Here is a 23933-nt window from a genome sequence, read left to right on the forward strand (position 1 = left end):
TAGATTTGATTACGTAATTCCAATCTCTTAAAATAAATATAGGTGGCGGATATTTGGCGAGAGTTGATGGGAGCGTCCCGTTTGACCACGTTGCGATTGAGCCAATTATATCGACTTGTGCCTAGGGTAACCAGCAACGATTAACCAATCAGAGACTCCTATTTTGAATTGGCCAATTGGCGACGTGGTCAATCGGGTGCCACCCGTGTTGATGAGTATCCACGAGAAATTTGTATCGGAATGGCAGCTGTTGCTATTGGCTGTCCCTGTGATTTTCTTCGCCGTTACGTGATCGTAATGTTGAGCCACACGACATGGCCGCGAAGAGATTGACTCGTAGACGAGATTGAGGAGCGAACGCGCTACTCTAAGGAATCTCATCCAGCGAATCGATCCGGCAATTAGGTAAGTCGACTCTGTTTGTTTGCGATATTGCGGGATACAACGGGATCAACAGCATCGGTGTCGAGATGGTGATGATGATGATGATGATTTAATCGAGCGTGTGTGTCCACTCGATGTTTTCAGGAAGGACAATTCTCGTTTTTCTCCTTCGTGAATGCTTCGCGAACGCGAAGACGCGAGGCCGCGTGAAAGGTCGCTGTTGCTTTGCCTTAACCTTTCGTCCCATATTTGACTATCGCACATTTCGCGGGGTCGTGAACGTCAGTCCTGTCAGTGAGACTGACAGTTAGAAATGTTACATTTCGCGTGCTCGCGAACCGCGCGAGCGATCGGTCCCTCCCTATCGATCAATTTGGCAAAGTTAAAGAGGTCTTAACTTTGCTCCACTTGTGTTTTTTTTTTTTTTCGTTACGAGAATCAGTTCAGTTTCTGTGGTTTCTTGTGGCTTCTGGTAGTGGAACTGGTTGTTCTCTCTTCTGAGAGAGGAGTTCTGAGATTCCCTTGCGATTGGTAAGTAGCTGGAGAATTATTTACGTATCCTCCAGCAAGGTAATAGAGATAGCCATACTATTAGCGATCGCATCTAGATGGTAAAGATAAATGCTTTATCCTATCCTGCGTATAAAAATGCTGTAAGTTTTATTATGCGTGCACGTGTACACTTTGGAAAAATTTTATATCTTAACTGTGACTGTTAGCGCACAATACATGTGCTATAGTATGATCATTTTTTTACGTACAGCTTATTTATATATGCGGTAGAATATCTCTTGTAAAATCTCTCGAGGAGCAAATTTACAAAGTTTATTGAAAATATTAAGTTTCACGTTATGTCATATTTTGTGCCATATGTGTGTCTCATATGTGCATATTGAATACAAACTCATAGTTTATACTTTTTAGAATATAAAGTTAAGTATGACAAATGTCTCTCTATTATTTAATTAATAATAATAATAATTAAATAATCGTGTTATATATTGGACATGCGATATATTATAAATGTTTGATCAAATTAAATATTAGCATATACAGCAAAATGACATGGTAAGTAAGTACGGCTAATTCAAATTTTTCAAATATTATAATAATAAAATTAAAATTAATTGCTATACTAGGAATTACGAGGAATTGCTGCTACAGTGTTGCCTGATGATAATAAATGGGATTATATTCGCAGGATTATATATAAATTATCTGTGAATGTAATTTGCTTGCATTTATTACATCACGTAATGCTTTCTTCTAACGCACTTTCAAAGCAATCTAAAATTACTTCCACAAATTTTAGAACTTCCATTGTAAGTGAAATGCAATTGCTATGTTGTGCCAAACCTTGTCATATATATATGTATATACATATTTCATATATATGTATATATGTATATATGTACATATATATCATTGTCATCATTTTCCTGGGTTTTATAGGATTTCAATTTTTCAGAAAGCATTGTGGAGACTCTCCGCCCACTAATTACGGCCGTATCATGCAGAACTTTGATGATCTTGATATAGAGGGACGTAATCCTTCTCACTTATCGGAAGAGGATAAGGAAAAGGTAAAAAAGGATGTATAAGGAGCTATAGAAATGAGCAAGTGTCGCAAATTTTTATAAATTGTGCATGCATTGTTAATTGTGGACAAACCTAGCTTCTTAGATGTAATGTGCAATGAATTTGATCATCCGAATAATCAAAAAGGATCATTTAACGTGTCTCTGTGATATATACGGGTTTAACGTTTTACCCAAAAAAACGACACAACCGAATATTATTATTATGGACATCTTTGAGACTACCTCCAGCAACGGAAGATCCTTACGAATTATTTATGTTCTATAGGAAGAGTATGATCGCAAGCGTATAATGCGATGCAGCGTTACCGCCGAAGATGGTGCACTGAGACCAGTCTATTCCGAGACCGAAGATGGTGATATATGGTGTCATATCTGTAACGTTGCCCTGTTTGGAGCACATAAGTTGATAAGTCATAATCTGTGTAATCGTCACAAGATGAAGCTGGATGAGTGGCCGTATCCGGTTATGCTATGGTCCAAGCGACCACAGGACGCGGCCAAGACGGTCGCGCCGGTGCAATCTACGACTATCGGCGACACTCTGGCACCTGGCGAGCCGGTGCCACCCGGCATGGAAGATCAAATCACGCGGATTACGTCGATACAAATGAGCTTAGACCGGCATCAGAGCTCGCCGCTTGTCGGTCTCGAGTATCTGCTGGAGCTCGTGGACAATGATTCGTGCGAGCCGAGTTACACGTGTGTTTTGTGCGATAAACGCGGCGATCCGCGCACAGTAATGGCTCATATTACCAGCTACAATCACCGAATCACATACCTCAATAGACACTTCCCGACCATATCGCGAGCGATTACGGAGTTACCGCGTACTCCTAATTATAAGCGCGGGGCCAATGAAATATCGGTGTTAGTGGCGAAGAAAATCGAAGAGAAGTTTGGAAGAATGAAGCCGCAATTGGTCGACAAGGTTCAGTTCGAAAAGAATAAGATGGTATATATCAAGAGGGTTTATCAGGACGTTCATTTTAGGTAAGTCCGAGCATTAAATCGATACTATTAATAATGCTGATTAAGATCTACTTTCTCGATTTTTAACTTATGTTCAATTCGACTTCAAAGTTATGAACATAACGTTTCCAAGAGAGATTTCCTTTAAATAATGACTCTTTGATTATTTTATACTTGACATTATTATAAAAATCAATGTAGCTGTTTCCTGTATGCAGGGAAACGCCAGAGTGTACATTTATGGAAGTTTATGATGTGCGATGGGTGACAAATTTTGATGAAAAAATGGCAGAAATAAATGGTAATAATGTTAGAAAGAAAGGTGAGTACAAATGCATATATATATATTTTATATACTTACACTATATATAAAATAAGCGTGAATTAAAGCGTGGATAAAACTATTATAATTGTATTTTTAAATCACCAATTTCTATCAAGATTCCAATATTGCCGATGAGAAGATTGATGACAAATGTAAAAAAGAAGACAAGAAAAAGGAAAAATCTCCTAAAAAATTAGACATAAAAGGAGAAACTTCAAAATCGTAAGTAAACGTGACAATAAAATCAAAAATACGATTTACTATTAAAAAATAAACATAATATCTGCAAATTTTAAAATGTGATATTTTAACATATTAATTTAACAGAATACAACAAACAGAATTAGAGAATTAATTAACAGAATTAATTTAACAGAATAAAATTTTTTCCATTTAAAAAACAGATTGAGTTTGTATCAATCAGAGAAATTTTGATTGTTTTTTTGTAGTATTTATATAACACTCAAGAAAATGATAATATATTTTTAACTTTGTCGTTTTCCTTTGCTATAATTATGCTTTTCTCGATATGATTCTAAATTTAAATTATATATCTTTATTTTAGGGGTTTCAAAATGCGTATATTTAACAAGGACAAAATGAGTCTTCGTAAATCTTCACCGAAACCCGAAGAGATTGTAAAAAAGTCGCCTAAACGTCCCTCAGATGATACTAAATCGCTCTCGTCGCTTTCGAGTATATCTAGCAGTCCATCTCCGTCTCGTTCAAGATCCCGTTCACCGAGTCGAGGTAGAAAAAGGAATTCCATCGACAGAAGCGCCGGAAGGTATCGTAGTGGCTCACGATACTCGCGTGAACGTACTCGTCGTTCGCGATCACGATCACGATCGCGTTCGTTACAACCTCTCAGGGAACGTGATAAATGGGACAAATATCGCGAACAAATTAGACGCGCCGAGGAAACGCTAGATCGTGCTCTAAAATTCCACGAAAAGAATCCCGAAAAACATCCGTCTTATCCGGATGAGTGGAAGAAATTCTGGAACAGACGATATAAGGAACTCCAGGCCGAGGGTAACGATCCGAGTAAACACGACTTCAAACCAGAATGGATCGAGTTTTGGAATAAAAGAATGCGCGAGATTCATAACGAGCAGCTTCAGCAACGAAAAGAGGAAATTAGAAAGAGATTGGAATTGCCTGAAGATAAACCGCCGGAAAAATGGATATCACCGAGGCGAGAACGAGAGCGTTCCCCCGCAAAGCGCAGCAGACATCGCATAGAGAGCGACGATGAAGTGGAATACGTTGGTACGAAAATGATCAAGCCTGAATATTATGATCGCCATGAGCTCAGGGAGCGAGACTACGTATATTCCTCATACACGCGCGGAAGGGGAAGTGTATACAGTCATAGTTATCCGCGAACAGCATCTCGTTCCAGGCCAATGTATTACGCGTCACCGTATCCCGTGAAGGAGAAATCACCTACTCCGCCTGTCGCGGACGAAAGCTTGACAGAGGATTTCGAAGTAGTCAGTCTTTTACGATTACTCACAGCGCTCGAGGGACAGTTGGGTTCTCTCGGTCCTAAGATAGTGTCGCTCTTGTCGAGAGCCTTAGCAGCCGAGAAAGCAAAGCCGAATTCCGCCGAGGAATTACTGTATGATGAAGAAGTAAGTGTTCTGTTCGAGACTGTTAAAGAGAAGCTCAAGGGCCAGCTATTTGCGGGCATGGTGGAGAAGATGGCGATTACGGCCACTAAAACTGCTATACAGAACATCGCCAAGCTACTCCATAGAGCTTCCGAGGGCAAGAAGAAACTTGAAGAGGAAAAGAAGAAAAATAAAGAACGAGAACTTCTGGAGGCATCTAAACCCGCGCCAAGTTACGTCAATAGAACCACTTACACGAGACCGGTAGAAATTCTTACACCGTCCATTAAGTCCGAGCCGGTGAGTGTACCGGGTATCGGTACGATCGACAAAGTCGCTATCGCCCGACAGATCGCCGCGGCTCTCGTCGCGCAAGGTAGAACGAATGTTTCGCAGGAAGAATTGGAGACTCTCATTAATGCCGTAGTCGGTATGGCTGAGGCGTCGAAACATTCCGATAAACCCGTCACCACTGCTGATTTTGTTAGAGGTCTGACGAGCAATTCTGGCAATGTCGGGATTGCGCCTCAAATAGTGGAACCCACGAAAACGGTCACGATTGCGTCAAACGATCCTACAGAACGGCAAGCCTCGAAAATGGAAGACCTGTCGGATACGGATCTGAAAGTAAAATTGCAAAGCTTTAAGGATTTGAACACGCAAGATCAACATAGTCTCATCAATTTCCTGAAAAAGCTCGAAGCGAGTGATCCGATTAGGGTGGAAAAATTACGAAACTTTGTCAATCTTGGCGTAATATCAACGACGTCGACAATATCGAGTAGCACGAAATCACCGACTCCGGAAATCGAAGCCACGATTGGCAAAGGTAGGAAGAGCATCTCTCCATTTTCCACTCGTAAAGGAAATCAAAATCCAACCGAGGACGATGACAAATGGAAACCTAAAGTGGATATGTTCGCGAACGACGAGGACGAGGAGCAACAATCTAAAAAGGATAACGATCAAGACAAAATGAAGACAAAGTTAGATTTATCCGATGACGATGACGATTATACGTACGAAGATATCTACAAAGCGGCGAGTAAGAATGTGAGCGAGAACGAAAAAGCCAAGAAGTCCCGCGCTTTTTCCAAATCGCCGAAATCGTGGTCGCGTTCGCGCTCGAGGTCGAGATCGAGATCGCGATCGCCGGCGCCGAGACAGAAGGAAACCACGAAGACGAACGATCCGAACGCGATATTGAACGAGACGAAACGTCTAATCGCGAATATTATGTGCGACTTGCCCAACAAATATGTTTCCAAATCACATACGAGTCTGAGTAGTGATACAATCGAGCCGATAGCGAATCCCGTCGAGCAGATACCATCAACCGGAAGCTTCTACAATCAAAACTTCCTTCCGAATAATCAGCCACGGCCGCAGGGACAACCGTTGACGACCTATCCCAACGTGCCCAATCAGCAGTTCACGAACTATCAGCAACCGCAACAAATGTTTCCCAATAATTCAGGTTACATAGACAACGGTTATAATTATCAGGGTTATAGTAATATGGGTAATCAAGGTCAATACAGTGGACCGTCGATATCGTCGAATCAATATCCTCAACAGACTTATGGCTCTTACGTCGCGCCACCGCAAACCGCGCATCCGTCTAGCTACGTTCAACAACCGCAGTCGCAGCAATATGATGCTTATATGCAGCAACCGCGATTTTATTGAATCAAATATACATCGTCCGCTTGGTTGATGACGCGTCACATCTTTTACCGAACATTCGCGTTATGGCGAACTCCAGACGTTCCAGATCTCGCTCTCTCTTTTTATACATAGTGGTACGAATGTCTGTACAAATTTATTTGCGATTTGTATCTTCAATGAAATTTATATTAGATTCTATTTCGAGATTAGCAGCGACAACATTTGTATTTCTTTCTACGCGAGCGATTTCACATATTATTTATATACCATTTATGAGATTGTACTTGAAAAGATTTTATGCGTATCCAAGTGTTTCTCGTCCGCGCTTTATTTTGATAAAATATATTCGCGTATATTTTCAAAGTCAAAATCGATCAAATCGAAAAATTGTTATAATGTTGTGTGCTTGTGAATGGGACAGTCCCGTTTCAACGTATGACAAGTATATGTGGGAGAGCGCGCGCTAAATATAGTCGTTAAATATGCAATGTTACGAGATCTTTTTGTACGTTCATATATCGAGATCAAAGTTCGCTTCCATATGCGAGCCTTTATGTATTCTTCATGTATGTGCGCGGGTGTGTGCACAGTGAAAGTCTCCAATGTTACGTTGCCTTCGAGTGAGTTTTAATTATATGCACGAAGTGAACGTGTGCTGTTGATATGTACGCGACTTCGAGCAGAAAAACAAGAGTAAGTAAAATAAATAAGCAATCTATCCGCGTGCTATACAGTATGTGTATATCGCGTTTAGTTTTTATTATAAAATCAATATCCGTTTGTAATATATTTAATGAGATAAATAATTATCGTCCCGCTTTTGTGTGTATTATATAAAAACGTTATATTATACCCACGACGATGTTTGACAAAACTTTGTTCACGATAATTGTGTAAAAGTCGTTTTAGGTCTTTTAAAAAAAAAGAAGGAAGAAAATACGTCGCAATGATATTTGACGTTTACGGAAAAAATGTAATTCTTTAATAAATATAACACAAGATATCACATTGTAATATACTTTCTCTCCTCGAAAATATATATTCCTGTTTTTGTAAAAATAATATCGCATAATCGCATCATAAAATAATAAAATAATAAAATAAATTAAGCAAATGAAAATGAAGGATCTTACATCGCCGAATATCTATATCCTTCGTTTCGATATAATTCTTACACAACGCAGAGAGATCAGGGGTCCTATTCTTGAAATCGTGCGAAAAAAAAATTATCGTATGCGAAAGTGACGCTGCGCGATCTTTGATTGGTGTATATTTTTCGATCTAAGAGTATACACCGATCAAAGATCGCGCGGCGTCACTTTCGCATACGATAATTTTTTTTCGCACGATTTCAAGAATAGGGCCCCAAGGAAAGAGAAATTTCAACTGAACGTCTATCTTGTATTGTATTATTGTAACAGTTATATGCTCGATATCGTATGTTTACGCATTGCACAATGACTAGAGAATTGTAAAGACACATTTCGTTCCTTTGTCCATCGTACTTCGAAGTCACCATCATCGCGAAGAAATTAAATTAAGCACACAAGAGATGCGATTCATACAATATGTACATACGTTGCTCTTTACGAACGAAAATAAGAAAAGAAGCGCGCGCGCGCACGGGGTCTTCCCATTTACTTCGGTACGAGGCCTCTCGTTTTGGGGTAAACCGGCGCCGGGATCTGTTGCATCTTGGTGACGCTCTTGGGTCTGACCCGCGCCGCGGACTGCAAGCGTGTCTTGCTTCTCAATCTTGTGCTCGACGCGTCGACGTCTATGTCGCCCTCATCGCGCAGAGCCTCCTCGAGAACGGCTTGAATCGTCGGCGCGATCGCGGGTCCTTGATAATCTAACGTCGTGCGCGCCGGCATGTCGAGGTCCAAGTTGAGAATGTTCTCGCCCGCGTAACGACATCCGCGTCCCATCGCGAGAGCGATTCGTGCGTATTCCGAGACGGGTCTGCGCGCACCCGGCACGGAAGTAGGTCGCTTGATGATGTCTACGCTCGATGGTTCGGGATCATTCATCACCCAGCAGTCCTCCTCCTCATCCAAGTGGATTCTGGATAGAATCTTTGTCTTCTCCTCCTCGGGGATAAAATTCTCGATTATGAGGTACTTGAGCTTGAGTTCCTTCATCAGTTCGTGTTGTTCCTGCTCCAGGTCCCGTCTGTCTCGATTGTAGTCGCTGGTCACGTCCTCCAGTTCTTGTTTCAGAGCCTGTAATTTGGTAAAGCACTTTCGCAACTTTCTAGACTTGACATCCACCTCCTGCTGCAACGTGGTGTACGTTTCTCTCACGCCAACCATCGTCAGTTCCTCATCCTCCAACTTCTGCTGCATCTCGACCTCTCGCCTCTTGCGTTCCGCGATCTCGGCCGCCTTTTGCTCCAGTGCTCTTTGCTGCTCGTTTGTGTGATCGATTATGTTCTTCCCGCCGCAGAGCATCTTGCTCTCTAGGTCCTTTATTCTTTGGACAAGATTCTCGGTCTCCTGTTTCTCCGCCTTCAACTGCTCCGCTATGAGTTTCTTGTCAGTTTCGGCTACCTTATTGTCTTCACCGCGACTATTATCGTCCACCTCGGAGTCTGAATCTATCGCATCATCATCCTTTTTTCTCTTGGGCTTTTTCTTCTTTCGTTGCGTTACACCCTTTTGTGCGAGTTTCTCCTTCAATCGACCTATCTCCTCCTGATATTGCCTCAATAAAGCGTCCTTTGGATCTTCGTTTATCCTAGGCTTATTCTTAATATTCTTAGCACGACTAGCGTACCGTAGAGTCGTCAAAGTCTCATCATAGTTGTAGCTGGCTGGACCAATATTCGCGACCATAATTGTCTTTGAGTTACCGCCTAAAGAGTCTTGCAGCAATCTTGTCAGTTTAGAGTCTCGATACGGCACGTGTGTCGTTTTACCGTCCACCAAAGCCGAGATCACGTTACCCAAAGCCGACAAGCTCAGATTGATCTTACTCGCCTCCTTCAATCTCTCCCCCGAGGAACCGGTTTTGCTCTGTCTTTCGCTACCCGCGAGATCGACTAGATTCAAACGTCCAACCCTGATGCCGCAATCGCCGATGCTGCCCATCTCGATCGTGATGAGGAAAATCGCGTGCGATCGCGAACTGTGCTCATTCATATTCGTCGCGCCGATCGTTCTGTTCTGATTACCCACGTTCATCAGGTGCTGTATCTCCGTCGCGCTCTTACAAACGGCGGTCGACAGATCCTTGACATACACCCCGACATCCGGTTTCTCCTTCAGCTCGAAACGCAAACTCTGATCCGGGTGCAGCAGATCGCGTATCTCCTCCTGATAAATCTCCAGGTAACTGGCCCTCACCAGGTACTGCATGTTCTCGGATCGACCGATGTGATTGAATATATGCTCGAAGGAGCGCGGGATGATACCCCGTCTCTCGTGATCCATCTTCGAGCCCTCCATCGTATACGTCTTGCCGGTGCCAGTTTGCCCGTAGGCGAAGATAGTGCCGTTGAAACCGTCGAGTACCGAGGATACCAGTGGCCTGACCGTCTCCTCGTACAATTCCTGCTGGGTGGAGTTCCAGTCGTACACCGCGTCGAAGGTGAACACCTTGACGGTCTCGCTGGACGGATCGTCGCGCGGATGCCGCACCTCGACGACACCCCTGGACGGGATCACGTCGACGACACGGCTGTAACTGCGCGCGATCTCCCGCTCGTCCATCGGCCGGCATCGTACGACCACCTTTACGCATTGCGTCGCTATCGCTTCGGTGTTCGTGCTCGATTTCATCACGCTTTTCTTCTTCCAGGTCCTCTGTTGGTTGTCAGATTTCTCCATCGTCGGCGGTGAAGAATATTGCGGCTCTTGACTGCAACAAGGGATTTCATTTTACTCTTCGTCCTTCAAACGCAAGTTGCTTACTTTAATCGACTTTTTTAGAATTTTAAATTTAAATTTAAATTTTCCTTAATAGATTATTTTCCATGTATAAAAGTGGAACGCATAGTGAGATTACCCCATAAGATCTTGGTGTTATACTATTTTAAAATATCTTGTACATAAATAAAAAAAAAATGTAAAAACAACTACATGTAATATGTTGATAACGTTTTATTATGAAGCTCGTGATAATTACTAATTAAATATTTCTTAAAACACAAATTGTAAAGAAGATTAAGTTTTAAGATAAATATTTGTCTCAATTTTATTTTTAGTATATTTTACAAACTTATTTCTTTAATATATATGAAATTCGAATGAACGAAAAAACTTAACTTTTGCAAATGATGTATTTATATGTTAAAACAATCTTATATAGTCTCACTATAAAAATACAAATAAAAAAGTTTACATATAAAATATTTTATTCAATTTACAACAAATTTACGTATCCTATTTCCTTTATAAATTTTACAGATCTCGCAATTTATCTTTTTAAGATGATTGTTTTTAACAAAAAATATTACGTCACTACATCTTTTAAATATTTTTCACAATTTTTTAGATTTCTATATTTTATAATTATATAAGTGTTTATCTTCCACACATGACAATCAGTTTTCTGAACGAATTTAATCTCTGTTTACATAAAATCAGTTTTCTGAACGAATTTAATCTCTGTTTACATAAAATCGAGGAAAAATTCGTGTTGAAAGTAGTACAAGTAAAGTAAATGAAAAATTGGATATTTTCTGTAATAATAGCATTTCTGCTTTTAAACGCGACAGAAATCAAAATGAAATAAAGAAAGAAATTAAAACCGTATCACTGAAATTGCAAGCAATAAATAATTACGAAAAAATTGAAAGATTTTTACTTATATATTAATAATTAAATAACATTTTATGCCTCACATCGCTACAATATTTTTATATTATTTTTGTGAAGCTTAGCGTTGCTATGCTCGCACGACTCGAATCGATAAAATTTAGCATGCAAAAATATATTACGAGACTGTCCCATACATGATATGAATATGTAAAAAAAAATACAAAAGTGTAAAATTATTACACTTTAGCAACTGAAAATAAAATACTATAGTCTCGAAAGGGAGAAAATTGCCTGCCGAAGATATTTTTCATTTTAAATACGTTTAATATATTTTAAAAATAGCAAGTATATATTGTAAATAAAATTTAAGATGCATGGTCATATCATAGTTAAAAAGAAAGTTCGATGATATTTTCAGAAAAAGTAAATATTCATTTTATCTTCTATCTGAGTCATCATTTATTAATTTTACAGAATGTTTCGTTATAAAATTATAGGTGTACACGATCGTTATCCTCCTTGAACTCCAAATACAATCCCATAGAATATTTGCAACAGAAAATAAGAGCAATATATAATTTCATATTTAATCATATTTAATATTATTTATTCACATATCTGCATTTTTATTCACATATCTGCATTTTTTCAATGTTACGTTATACCTATCAAAGAGATTAATTTAATCGGAAACTAAACAAGATTGCCTCCTAGATATGAATTATCAGCTTATCTTTTTCGCGTTACATCAAGGCACAAGACACCTGTCAAATTCGGATTCGCGTATGCGGTTAAGGGTTAAATATACGTACGTACGTGCGTGGACGCAAGGAGAGAGAACACAACAGTTCTCTCTAAGAGATTAACGTTTCAGCGTTTCGCCGATCGAGAAACGACACGTGTAACGCACAAACTAAAGAGTCTCGCTCGCGGGAGACGAGGGGAGCAAGGAGCGGCGATTCATTACCGTTTCTACGAGTCGCTCTCCGCCGCAAGGTATTGGTATTGATCCATTGTTTAGCCCAAGGATTTGCTGTCAACGGTACCGCCGTTGTGTCGCTCACGCATATTGATTCTCGCGGGCGGAACCCGTCGCGACCGTCGCGAACGCGAATCGCGTTTAGCTAGCACGCGAATTATTACTCGCCACGACACTCGATACGCTAATCGTTCGCTACGCGAACGCGATCGCACGATTGTTTTGACAGGGAAGGAAGAGGAACGCGCGACGTCAAACGTCAAGCGTGCGCGCGAGCACCATGTCTGTCGCTGCGACGCCGGGGACGCCGAATCAATATCGCGTTACGTCATCGAGTATCCAAGAAACAAAGTCGGGAAAATCGCGATAATTTTCAGCGCGCCCAATGGAATTCTGTTTTACCGACCGGCGGAATTCTTCCGATTATGGGATGGGAAAGAGGGGGGAAGATTTTGCAAGTGTAAACAAATTATCAAAATTCAGCAATATTTCATGAAAGGCGAGCATGTGACACCTAACATTTGTGTAAAAATATGTCAAATGTATAAAAGCTTTTAACGAATAAAATTATTTTGTCTACGTCTTTGAAATTTATTTACTATATATTATATTCTTTATATATATTTTCTATAGTATAAATATATCGTTGTTATACTGGATCTGTTCTTTTCAGTTGCACTGCTGCACTAGTGCAATAAATTAGAAAGAGACAAACATACTTTCTTTCACTCTAACTCTAATTGTACGAGTGTAGCAGTACAGCCGAAAAGAACAGACCCATTGTTTTTACTACGTTTACTTTATATAAAAATAAAGTAGCCAATATAAATGTAAATATATATAAATTACTTTATAAAAAATATAAATATAAATTAATGTATTTTAAATATGTAAATTAAGTATAAATATAAATTACAATATAATTTATTTTATATAAAAAGTAGCTAATTTCGTATTGAGGAAGTGATGTTGCACACTCATAATAGGTTTTTGTATATACATTTACATGCACTTTCGTCACATGCGACAAGTCATGCGAGTCATCTGTCGTTTCTTCGAGGGGCAGTCAGTGTCGGTATATCGCGGTATTTGTTATAATTTACTTTCGTTTACGTCTCATAACTGAGATCGATGACAAGGAATCGTTTTTATACGTAAAATAGTTTACATTAACCGGTAAGATATCCCATCGCGATGACAAGCATCAGTTTTACATGATAGGTTAATTCTACAAAATCGTATTTTTTACGCAATTAAAAAGACAGTGTGCACACGTATATTTTGACAAGATGTAGAACAAAAATTTTATCCGTCAGAGAAAAACATTTTTTAAATATATAACTTAATATTAAATTATATATGTCAAGAAATTCTATAGATTAAAATTATTGAATAAGTAATCTTGAACATTGATGTATCTAGTTTTTTTTTAAAGAAAATTTCTAATTATATTTTCTATAAATTTGCAATATGTTCATTATATTTTTATTATTTCAACTATTCCCAAAATTGGCACCTGTATATTTTGTATAGGAATTATAATATAAGTTAAATATTTCAACAAGATAGATAATAAAAATATTAATAGAAAAAACATTAAATAATAAACTTTTTTAAATTTCAATTATAAAGTGAAATGTAAACCTACATCTTTTTATTATTTTCTGTTTCAGGTAACATGAAATTGTGGATTGTAATAGCGCACATCGTATTAGTAGCTACTAATCTATGGGTTACGGCGCATTTCCAGGAAGAAGTACCCGAAGATAATGAATTTGCTGAATTTGAAGATTTTGAGGAAGAAAAGCCAAGTCTACATGTTGAACGTGTATCAGAATCGATACAGAAAGAAGATCAAGATTTTGAGGAGGACGAGGTAGACGTCTCAGATGTGGCAGATGGAGACAGTGAATTTGATCACTTCCAAGATGAGGAAGAATTTGAAGGCTTGGACCTTGCAGGAGGTAATGCTGGTCCAAAAACCGATGAACCTTCGACATTGACCATTACGAAAGTTCCGTTACATCTGCGGGATAGATGGGATAGCTTTTATTTAGAAATACTAATGATCATTGGATTGTTGGTATACTTTATAAATTACATAGTAGGACGTTCGAGGAATGCTCGTATAGCCGAGCAATGGTTAATAGATCATAAGCAACTCCTGTTGGATAATTTCTCTCTCGTTGGTCATTCAAATAAATCAGGTGATAACGTCAACGACAATGATTTAATGAAAGAGAGCGAATCGCAATATAGTTTGTACTGTTCAGGACGGGTCGGCTGCGACTCGATGCTCATCGAATTGAAATTAATAAAGAGACAAGATTTAGTCGCTGTCTTAGCTCAATTAGTGCGTCCTCAAAATGATCAAGCTCACATACATGTAGAGCTCTCAAAGGATGAGATAGACAACTTCGTTTTAGCAGTTGCTACAAAACGAACAGCAATGCACTTGGTGCGCGATATGGCTGACATCAGTGTGTATTGCCCGGAGAAACGACCTGGGGAAAAATTCGGTCTTCCATCAGGTTTCTATGTAATGTCCGAGATCGCAGAAACAACGTCGGCTATCTTGGACACCAAAGTTCTGCAAACCTTCTCAAAATTTACGCCTTATATAGATTACATTCACATTAGCGATCAATTCAGTGGACGCAAACAACAAGAGTAAGTAAATATATATCAACTACTAAATACGTTAACTAATATGACTATATGATCTATGACAATTTAAATGGATTCTATGTAGCAAATGCATAGAACTGTTTGCACATTGCTGATCTTTGATATTAAATCAGGACAGATAATATTAATGATAGTAATAATAATCTTATTCCAGAGATACTACTCAATTAACAATGCCTGAAGTAAAAAGGGTATTGTTGATGGGCCTGAATATAAGTCTTAAAGGTCGCACATGTAACGCGGAAACTCAGGAGAGACTCAAACTTCTACTTCAACTTACTTTTTATTTAATCGATAAACTACGACGTTTCAAGTTATCTAAAGAGGTTTGTATTTCTTTACTTTATAGTGGAGAATATTCTTGAAAAATATTATAATTAGTAAGTAAAATTTTATTGTATATAGAGTAAAAATAAAGCGGATAAAAATAGACTCAAAGTAGAGGAGGCTTTTTTGAAGACGACGCACGCCGCAAGAGCTGAAGCCGCGGCGCAAAGACGGGAAGAGCGTCGAAGAGCCGAGAAGGAGAGAATTCTCCAAGAGGAGGATCCTGATAAACAAAGAAAATGGGAAGAGAAAGAACAACGAAGACTGGCGAAAAAACGTGCTCCTAGAATGAAGCAACTCAAGGTGAAAGCTTTATGACCAGTTACGATCAAAACTAACGAGCTGGTCGCAGATTCTAGAGAACCATTTACTACCGCTGAAATATTCGCAAAGAGAAGAATTTGTTGAAAAATGTACTTCGTCCAAATTATGCTAAATTTAAATCTTCATCGATCCACGTATTCATTCAGCGTCCTTACACACAAAGTATTGAACTTATTAAAGAAAGTACAAACGACTGTGAACGCGAATATCCTGCGAATGGTAAGTTTGTTGTGTGACGTATACTTTATTTGCTCTACTGCCAGCTTGTATACTTAAATATCATAGAGACATATAATATTTCTCCATGTTGAATTAAAAATTATAATAAAAAATTTAGCATCTACTATATACATGTATTAGAAATGATACTATATTTATTTTGATGCTACACACCAACAAATTGTTATGATGAGATAGTGAAATTGTTTTCCTTTAAATGTTAACATTTAATATTTCCAGTATCCAAAGAAATTAACATTTTAAGAATCTTCTTATCTAAGATAAACATGTTATTAATTTAATAATTGACATTATCTCTATAAAACTATGTATTGACTCAAATGTATCTAATATCTTTTTATATTATTATAAATCCATCAAATATATAAAGAAAAAGAGTATAATTATTGTATAAAAATCGGATTTGAGCTTATCCTAGAGTACATAAAGTGGAAATATACGTATTATTTATTGTATATAACAATGGTAATTAAAAATCTGTTTTTCCAAACAACGTGCCACAGTGTCTAATTTAAATATGTATAATTACGATTAATAGGTGGATATAAGACATATACATTTTAAAAATTTAAATATATTAATAATATATATTAATAGCTTTGTTCATGTTAATTTTATCATTTTACCATTAATCATATGTTAAACAATCGACAGTTTTTAAATTATATTTACTCATCATGAATTGAATATATGAATATAAATATGAGAAAATATAAATATGAGAAAATATAAATAAATATATGTATATATATTTATATATATTTATATATATGAGACCAAACGCATTAATATCTAAAGACTACCGTATTGTATATTTTGTACCTTTAGACGCGAGATTAGTTCAGGAAATTTCTGTAGACTTGCGCAAGAGTTTCATATTACTCTGAATAACAGTTTTGGAAAACAAAAAGTTGCCGTTTGACACGAAGTCTGCTATAACTATATTCAGTCTACCGCGGCCAGGTTCTTTCTCACCTATCCAATATAGAATCTGCTTTTGACAGAGCGGCATCAGATTCTTTTTCAAGGTAGCGCACGGATGTTTCATTACGTAGGGCGTATTCGGTGTCAACAGGCATTGCGATACGAATGCGATGTCAAAGGGTCTTCTCTGCAATTCGCGGTTCAAGAAATTGATCAGTTCGTTCACGCTGACAGTGTTGGGCCATACAGTGCGCCAGAGAGCGGACGGCCATAGATTCGAGTAATTCTGTGCGTAAACGTTCCTGTAAATCACAAACATTTGATATCGTTTCGCGACGAGCCATTGCAGCGTCAAATGATCGAATTTGGCGGAGACCGGGCACATTTTCCCGGAAAAGATCCGCTGTATCTTCTCTATGAAACGATAATGATCGTTGTCCGTAAAGGCGTAGAAGTGTTGGAAGTCAAGAATGATTATCTCGTTTGCGTGTGAGGTAAGCCAATCGGCAATATCCAGAAGCGGCTTACTAATCTCCGAGCCGTACAAACCATGAAGAAAGTACACGGCTTTGTCTCTTGATTTCGTGGCAACGCGCAAATCCAGATATCGGATTCCGCCATTGAGCTGTTGCTTGATATCATCGCATTGTGTAATAGACCAATTTAGAATAATGGGCTTAGCAATGAAGGAGCAGTAACGGCCGAGCGTACGGATGAAGGCCGGTTCGTCCGGTCCCACATCGTTATGCTTCTGAATCGTATAAGTCATGGTATTATGAGAACCTGTTGAAGATAATATCAATTGTTCATATATACGTTCATATATGTGTATATACTGTGGATGCTAAATATCGTCATTCGATTACTTGTTCATATTAGCTTTTGATAAAGAAAATTAATTATAAAGGTGAGAAATAATTAAAAAGATTATACATGATGTTTGCATAATTAATGAAGTTTTTTTTTGTATTTTTCGAACTTTTTCCTTTAGCACCAAAAATATTGATCTGTTGTGTACAAAGTATATATTTATAAATTTAAAAGATCTCATTTTATATAAAGTTATGAAATCAAATAATTTAGTTTCTAAATCTTTAAAAAACTGATTATTCTAAATAAGAAACGAAATAAGTAATTAAATAATTTCAGTATTTGTACTTTAAATATAATAGGATTTAAAAAAATTATATATTTCGACTGTAAATCAATATCTGTGTCCTTTTGCTTTCTCAGAAATATATACATCTTATTGTTTGGCAATATAAAAAATTGCGTATTAGTTGACTTTTTCAAGCGTAACGATTTGAACATACCGGGTATCGCCAGATGTATTATAGATATATCCTTCAAGGGCGCCGGAAGTCGTGTCATCCAAAACTCCAGATCGTCATTTAAAATTGCATCCGCCTCACCGGCTTGACTTTTGATGATACTTTCACTTTCCATAATAGCAATTACGTCGCATCTATCTAGATGTATACAGACATGTCTGATGTATTCGTGACTCTCCGAATAACACTGGATTTCACAGGTGTCGGTCGCATATAACGTTAGCTTGCGAGTCAGCGTATATTTATGTAATATACCTTCTCATCCAATGACCTCTCGATGACACGAGACCGCGCTATGCCTGATCAGCTGATTAGGCGTAGCTTTCCTCTGTACGTATCCTCTAAACGTATCTCGATATCAAACATCGGAGAAGACTACAGAGAATGTCCCTTTTACAAAATGTATTGGCAGTAAAATCCCTCGAATGAGATTGTTATTTTCTGAACGAAAATCTGCGCATACGCAGAACTCTATCACATGACCGATTTACGGATGTATGGCGTAAACAATTTAAAAGATAGTGTTGCATGCACTTCGCGTTTTTTCTCTTATATTTTCTAGACTCGTAAAAACATGATCTAATCTAATCTATTATAATCTAATAATATATAATTATACAAGGTGTCCCTGAGCATGAGCTCACGCACTTGTGAGGAGGTAGAGCGCAGTAAATTGAATAAAAAAATCCTATTCCATGTAACGATTTTTGTAATAATAATATCGAAATATTAATTATTGAAATCGAACGAATTAGAGAAGCGCTCGACCGCTCGAGCTATAGCATGGCCCACCATGGCCGTGTTATGAAATTACTGCCAGTAATGCAAATTCTATAGTGCGCGTTACGTATATTATATATTTTCAGTGCTGGCAGTAAACTGGCGTGTTTCGGAACACGGCCCGTGTCAGACATTGCCTGTCGGCGCGCTATAGCTCGGGTAATCGAGCGCTTCTATCATTCGTTCGATTTCAAGAATTAATATTTCGATTATTATTACAAAAATCATTACATGAAATACGATTTCTTTATTTAACTTACTGCGCTCTACCTTCTCACAAGTGCGTGAGCTCATGCTCAGGGACACCAGCCTATATATATGCTTTGTATTATGTATAAATATAAGTAACAAATATAGTTCAAATACAATCATATTTAATTGTAGATTATTCTATAAATGAGAAATTTTAATCTTTCAACGAATTCACACAATACCAACAAACAACATATTAAAATTATATAAAATATATAAAATTATATAACAAAATTTTATGTGAAATTTGTGATTGCAATTATATGGATATATTTTAAAAAATAGATGTAAATTAGATGTAAAAATATTGATCTTTTATAAAATATTAATAACTCTTTTTTAATAATTAATTTCTAAATAGTATTTTAACAAAATAATAATGATATGGCGAATCATTAGTGCAATTATGGAGAAATTTTTTATCAAATCATGATGTCATTGTTGTAAAATGTTTTCATAATTTTCCTATCAGGATAGATGAAAATTTTGTTTTTAACTTATTAACTTTGATTGGGATATACTTATATTACATATTGCAAAAAATCTAGATAAAATGCTAATAAATAAATAAACAAAATTATGCCTCATTATGTCCCTTGATATAAATAATTGCAAAATAAATTTTCTTTTAATATTATGCCATTACTGTTGTTTCACTGTTTCTTTTAGGTATGCAAAGCATACATGTAATATCACACACACACACGTTATAATACACACACACACACACACACACACACACACACACACACACACACACACACACACACACAATATAGCATATATATATATAATAGAACATGTTATATTTTAGCATTAAAATAATGTTATAGTGAATATGTTTTAATAGTTTTAAAAACAACACACATATGTAATAATTGTTATTAATACTTTCATTACTATTATAATATATTAGTTGCCTGCAACAATACAGAAGGCTCTTTTTCTTTAATTAGCAAAATATGGTGTACTTTTACTAATGAAATATAATTTTAACTGATCTATTTCAAATGATTCAAATACAAAGACAATGCCGTGTTCAAATGATAGAACGTAAAAAAAATTGTATTTATCCGAAAACGATAAAAGTTTTCAAGCAATTCCACATCGTACACAATAACTTATTGTATTTATATTTTTATAAAGCAAAGAGATATACATCTGATCTTTAATTTTGGCTCGAAGATGTTTACATTTACTAAGATATCTACAGAATCCAATATCTTTTATATTCAGTGAATTTGAAAGACTGAATACTTTTACTTAAACATAAGGTAGAATTGCCAAGATTTGCCTGGATTTGTTTTTTATTTTATATCTGAATAATATATATATATATATATATATATATATATATATATATATATCATGTATGCATATGACTATAATAGAAGGTATTTCATAAGTCGATGCATTAATTTCGGCAGAGAACATTAGCAATTAGAAACGTGATGTGGACACATGACCAATTTATCATTGGAAACATGTTATCAGCTTCCGAATGGAGAGTAGAGAGTCCATCAAAAACAATTAGGAATAATAAAACACGCACGTGGATCTGTTGTAAAAAATTAAATCATTTAATCAATGATAACTTGAATTTGTTGGCATATTATATTTCTAATTACTAATGTTCTTATATGGATAAAATTGATATTCAAGTTTGCATAACTAGACGTAATCAGTTTTGTCTAATTATATAAAAAAATTTTTTACTAAATCTCGATATCGAGCAACATCGAGACTGCAAGAAAATGTTACAAGATACATTGACAACGAAAATTCTTCGAATAATCATCAGTGTAAAATTATAATTTTCTAAACAAATGCGCATACGCAGAATTTTCTCACATAACCGATTTACGGATAACGTACACAATTTCAGATATTTAAAAAATAGCATTGCATCCCGCGAATGTCGATTAAAAGTGCTTTTTCTCTTGCATTCTTCTAAGTGAAGATAAGAAATATAAAGTGAAAGATTTCCATTATTCTAAAGTTTCAGATTCGATTTTATATCTGAAATTATATTATATATTATAATTTAACACATTTCATACCATTAATTTATTTTCTAAATAAGTTTTAAGAATGTGATGTAAAATATATTGAAAATATTCTATTGAACATTACTTAGTTATTTTTAAAATATTTGCAGAGAATTAAATATATTAAAATCTATATTTTATCTATCTATATATAATTGTATTGCATTTCACCTGTGACTTGTCTTTGATTATATCGGAAATATTATGTTTTTCCAGGATATTTTGAAGCGAATAAATAATCTTCTGCTTCTGATCGGCACCACATGAAGTACAAATATCGCTCGTGCAAGTATCCTCTTGTAACTAAAAAAAAAATTAATTATGGATCCTTTATTATGTATATATTTTACATAACCACGCATGTGTAGATATAAGAAAAAATTAATAATTAATTCATAAATAATAAATTTTTGAAAAATTAACATATAATATATTAATAAATTAATATATAATAAACATAATTAATTTGCCTAATGAAGATGTATGTACCTGTAAGGCTTCTAGGACGCATCGTTTGGCTTCCTTCAAAGTCTCGTTCAATTTATCGAACTCCTCGCATTTATTCCGCACTTCTGTCAGGATTTCTTCCCTGGCTTTTTTCGTTTCTTGCAATTGTCGTTCGAGCATCTTCGTCTTCTGTTCCGATGCTGCACAGATCGCCCTGTACTCGTTCATCAGTCGTTCGTAATTGTTGAACCGAACATTTTCTCGTTGAATTCGTCCATACTCGAGGACCATATTTATGTGTTCCTGGGCAAGATTGTGTATAACACGCTGCTGTCTCATCGCATCTTTCAGCGCAATTTTCGCCTCGTTTTCGAATAATTCGCACTGTAATCTGAGGAGGCGATCGTTTTCTTTGCACTCCGCGCTCTTCGTTTCCAGATCCTCGCAGACCTTCAGCATCGTGTTTAACTCATGATTTAGTGCAATATTTCTCCTGACTGTGTTATGCATCATATCCGCAATACGGATGTTCGTCGCCTCTTTAAATTCCTGAGCGAGTTGCTTTAATCGTTCCTCCATCTCCTTTTGCATTCTGCAATGACGCAATAAGGGTCTTCAATATTCCAGAAATCACAAACTTGTAACGAATTTAAAAAAAATAGCTAAACTAAGAAGAACTAAAAAGAACATTGATTTTTCTCTTTGTTTGTTACAAGATCGCTTGGTGAGAATTTTCAACAATATTAATAATTTTTCGCAGAGTTAATCAAACGTTACTTAGGTACAATGATGAATGTTTGATCAACAAATTATTATTAACTTAGCCTTTGCAATAATAACTGATTTCTCCGTTTCGTAGAGCGTCGTCTTGTGGGACTCCTCTTGTTTCGCGATTTGCTCCTCCTGTACCTCGAATTTGTGCATCAAATCCAAACGGGCTAATCTCCAGTCTTCTAAAGCGTTCAGCTTCCCGGCTAAAAGTAAAACGCGTAGAGAATTTTTCCATACTATTCTACTCAAGTATTTTACCTGCGAGTTTCACTTCCGCGCTTAAATTACTCTCCATAGTACGATATTCGAGCTCCATCGCGCTCTCTTTCTTCTTGTAGTCGGCCTGTTCCTGCTTCCTTAGCTCTTCCAAAGCCAATAAACGTTCGCTCAGCTCTCGGGCCTCCTCTATCTTTCCCTCCAAGTTTCGTTTCAAGTGCGCCACGACGTCAGATCGATCCTCCTTCAATTGCTCCAACTTCTTAGTTATAACTTTTACCTCGTGCTCGAGTTCCTCATTTCTACTCCGCAATCTTAAAACGCAAAAAATGATATAAGTAAATCAAGACAACTATATCTTAATTAATACAAGACAACTATAGCTAAGATGAGTCTCATTTTCATTCTTGAACGAACCGCGACAATTGCTTATTGTTGTCTAGAATTTGCTGTTCGTAGGACAAAGTTTCTCGTTCGTTCAAACATTTTTTCCGCACTTTCTTCTCTTTCTCTTTCTTCTTTTTTCTAAGCATCTTGACAGCATTATTCGTTAATTATGTCATATCATTGTTCGTCTACGAAGTGCTTGTCAAATCTTTTTTATTGTAACTTTGTGCTTTAAACTACGTCAAAAACATATTGTCAAGTCGAAAGAGATTTTAAATTCGATATCAACTGTACTGAACATCAGATTCGGCGACATCAAACGTCGACTTCAGATTTGATGTCTGCGTTTGTGCGTTGCCATAGTAAAGATAATGACCCAAATATATCTTCTACAGGAAAGAATATATAAAAGTACACAAGAATATATGTAAAGTATACACGAACAAATATAATGTGATTAATAATAAATCAACTAAAATAACACAATTCTCAAATAATACAATAATTCACAAATAATACAATACTTATAGATTATTACAAAAAATAAAAAAAATATTAACTAATATATATAAATAATAATTTTTATACACAGGATATTTCAAATTGTGATACTTTTTTAAATAAAATTTTCTTTTTACTTATATGCAGCAATGAAAAAATAGAAGTAAATTTATATTTTGATTTTGCTCATCTAGGATCTTTTGATCATAAAGTCATCACAAATTTTGATATATCCTATACAATACAATAGAATAATATGCAAGTTGCAAAACAAGAATATATGAAATCAAAATATCACTGTATATTTAACATACATATCTTTAAGTTTTGCTTTCATTTGGCTTTACATATAAATCAATTTGCCTATCTACGCAATCATTTGTGTAATAATATCG

The 23933-nt window shown here is 36.4% G+C and overlaps 5 protein-coding genes across 9 annotated transcripts; 2 read left to right on the forward strand and 3 right to left on the reverse strand.

The window, feature by feature from the left end:
- The first annotated feature begins 240 nt into the window (after positions 1-240).
- LOC112637031 (coiled-coil domain-containing protein 47) lies at positions 241-16440 on the forward strand. Of its 2 annotated transcripts, none has more exons than XM_020027716.2 (4): positions 241-405; positions 13976-14972; positions 15145-15316; positions 15396-16440. In XM_020027716.2, exons 2-4 carry the CDS (start codon positions 13981-13983, stop codon positions 15633-15635), a joined length of 1404 nt encoding a protein of 467 aa, XP_019883275.1. In that variant the 5' UTR covers positions 241-405; positions 13976-13980; the 3' UTR covers positions 15636-16440. The 2 variants fall into 2 exon arrangements, with proteins under 2 accessions (XP_019883275.1, XP_011257165.1); XM_011258863.3 differs by lacking the exon at positions 241-405 and adding an exon at positions 13311-13478 and having other exon boundaries at positions 15396-16228.
- On the forward strand, positions 413-8039 carry LOC105251822 (uncharacterized protein CG7065). 2 transcript variants are annotated; one of them, XM_011258858.3, is made up of 6 exons: positions 413-915; positions 1853-1967; positions 2251-2975; positions 3173-3276; positions 3396-3501; positions 3845-8039. In XM_011258858.3, exons 2-6 carry the CDS (start codon positions 1896-1898, stop codon positions 6582-6584), a joined length of 3747 nt encoding a protein of 1248 aa, XP_011257160.2. In that variant the 5' UTR covers positions 413-915; positions 1853-1895; the 3' UTR covers positions 6585-8039. The 2 variants fall into 2 exon arrangements, with proteins under 2 accessions (XP_011257160.2, XP_019883274.2); XM_020027715.2 differs by lacking the exon at positions 413-915 and adding an exon at positions 1518-1706.
- Positions 7951-12643, reverse strand: LOC105251823 (kinesin-like protein KIF3B). 3 transcript variants are annotated; one of them, XM_011258860.3, is made up of 2 exons: positions 12140-12643; positions 7951-10421 (listed from the first exon to the last, which is right to left on the reverse strand). In XM_011258860.3, exon 2 carries the CDS (start codon positions 10388-10390, stop codon positions 8201-8203), a length of 2190 nt encoding a protein of 729 aa, XP_011257162.1. In that variant the 5' UTR covers positions 10391-10421; positions 12140-12643; the 3' UTR covers positions 7951-8200. The 3 variants fall into 3 exon arrangements, with proteins under 3 accessions (XP_011257162.1, XP_011257163.1, XP_011257161.1); XM_011258861.3 differs by having other exon boundaries at positions 12136-12643; XM_011258859.3 differs by having other exon boundaries at positions 12291-12642.
- Positions 16441-16638: 198 nt separating the features above from the next.
- Positions 16639-18585, reverse strand: LOC105251821 (PI-PLC X domain-containing protein 3). The gene is made up of 2 exons (XM_011258854.3): positions 18119-18585; positions 16639-17588 (listed from the first exon to the last, which is right to left on the reverse strand). Exons 1-2 carry the CDS (start codon positions 18249-18251, stop codon positions 16723-16725), a joined length of 999 nt encoding a protein of 332 aa, XP_011257156.1. The 5' UTR covers positions 18252-18585; the 3' UTR covers positions 16639-16722.
- Positions 18586-20556: 1971 nt separating this feature from the next.
- Positions 20557-23464, reverse strand: LOC105251819 (paramyosin). The gene is made up of 6 exons (XM_011258853.3): positions 23068-23464; positions 22693-22964; positions 22484-22637; positions 21706-22255; positions 21388-21519; positions 20557-21187 (listed from the first exon to the last, which is right to left on the reverse strand). The coding sequence occupies exons 1-6, from the start codon at positions 23181-23183 to the stop codon at positions 21182-21184; spliced, it is 1230 nt and encodes a 409-aa protein (XP_011257155.1). The 5' UTR covers positions 23184-23464; the 3' UTR covers positions 20557-21181.
- Between the last annotated feature and the right edge of the window lie 469 nt (positions 23465-23933).

Source organism: Camponotus floridanus, unplaced genomic scaffold (assembly GCF_003227725.1).
Source record: "Camponotus floridanus strain SB8 unplaced genomic scaffold, Cflo_v7.5 scaffold4, whole genome shotgun sequence".
In the NCBI taxonomy this organism is placed as follows: Eukaryota; Metazoa; Arthropoda; class Insecta; order Hymenoptera; family Formicidae; genus Camponotus; species Camponotus floridanus.

Coding starts and splice junctions, on each gene's coding strand:
- LOC105251821 (XM_011258854.3), bottom strand. CDS start 18,251: ATGGAAAGTGAAAGTATCATCAAAAGTCAAGCCGGTGAGGCGGATGCA. Junction 17,589..18,118: donor AATACATCTGGCGATACCCG/GTATGTTCAAAT, acceptor TATCTTCAACAG/GTTCTCATAATACCATGACT.
- LOC105251822 (XM_011258858.3), top strand. CDS start 1,896: ATGCAGAACTTTGATGATCTTGATATAGAGGGACGTAATCCTTCTCAC. Junction 1,968..2,250: donor CGGAAGAGGATAAGGAAAAG/GTAAAAAAGGAT, acceptor TATGTTCTATAG/GAAGAGTATGATCGCAAGCG. Junction 3,277..3,395: donor TAATAATGTTAGAAAGAAAG/GTGAGTACAAAT, acceptor ATTTCTATCAAG/ATTCCAATATTGCCGATGAG.
- LOC112637031 (XM_020027716.2), top strand. CDS start 13,981: ATGAAATTGTGGATTGTAATAGCGCACATCGTATTAGTAGCTACTAAT. Junction 14,973..15,144: donor AGTGGACGCAAACAACAAGA/GTAAGTAAATAT, acceptor ATCTTATTCCAG/AGATACTACTCAATTAACAA. Junction 15,317..15,395: donor GTTTCAAGTTATCTAAAGAG/GTTTGTATTTCT, acceptor TATTGTATATAG/AGTAAAAATAAAGCGGATAA.
- LOC105251823 (XM_011258860.3), bottom strand. CDS start 10,390: ATGGAGAAATCTGACAACCAACAGAGGACCTGGAAGAAGAAAAGCGTG.
- LOC105251819 (XM_011258853.3), bottom strand. CDS start 23,183: ATGCTTAGAAAAAAGAAGAAAGAGAAAGAGAAGAAAGTGCGGAAAAAA. Junction 22,638..22,692: donor CGCGGAAGTGAAACTCGCAG/GTAAAATACTTG, acceptor TTTTACTTTTAG/CCGGGAAGCTGAACGCTTTA. Junction 22,256..22,483: donor GTTATTATTGCAAAGGCTAA/GTTAATAATAAT, acceptor GCGTCATTGCAG/AATGCAAAAGGAGATGGAGG.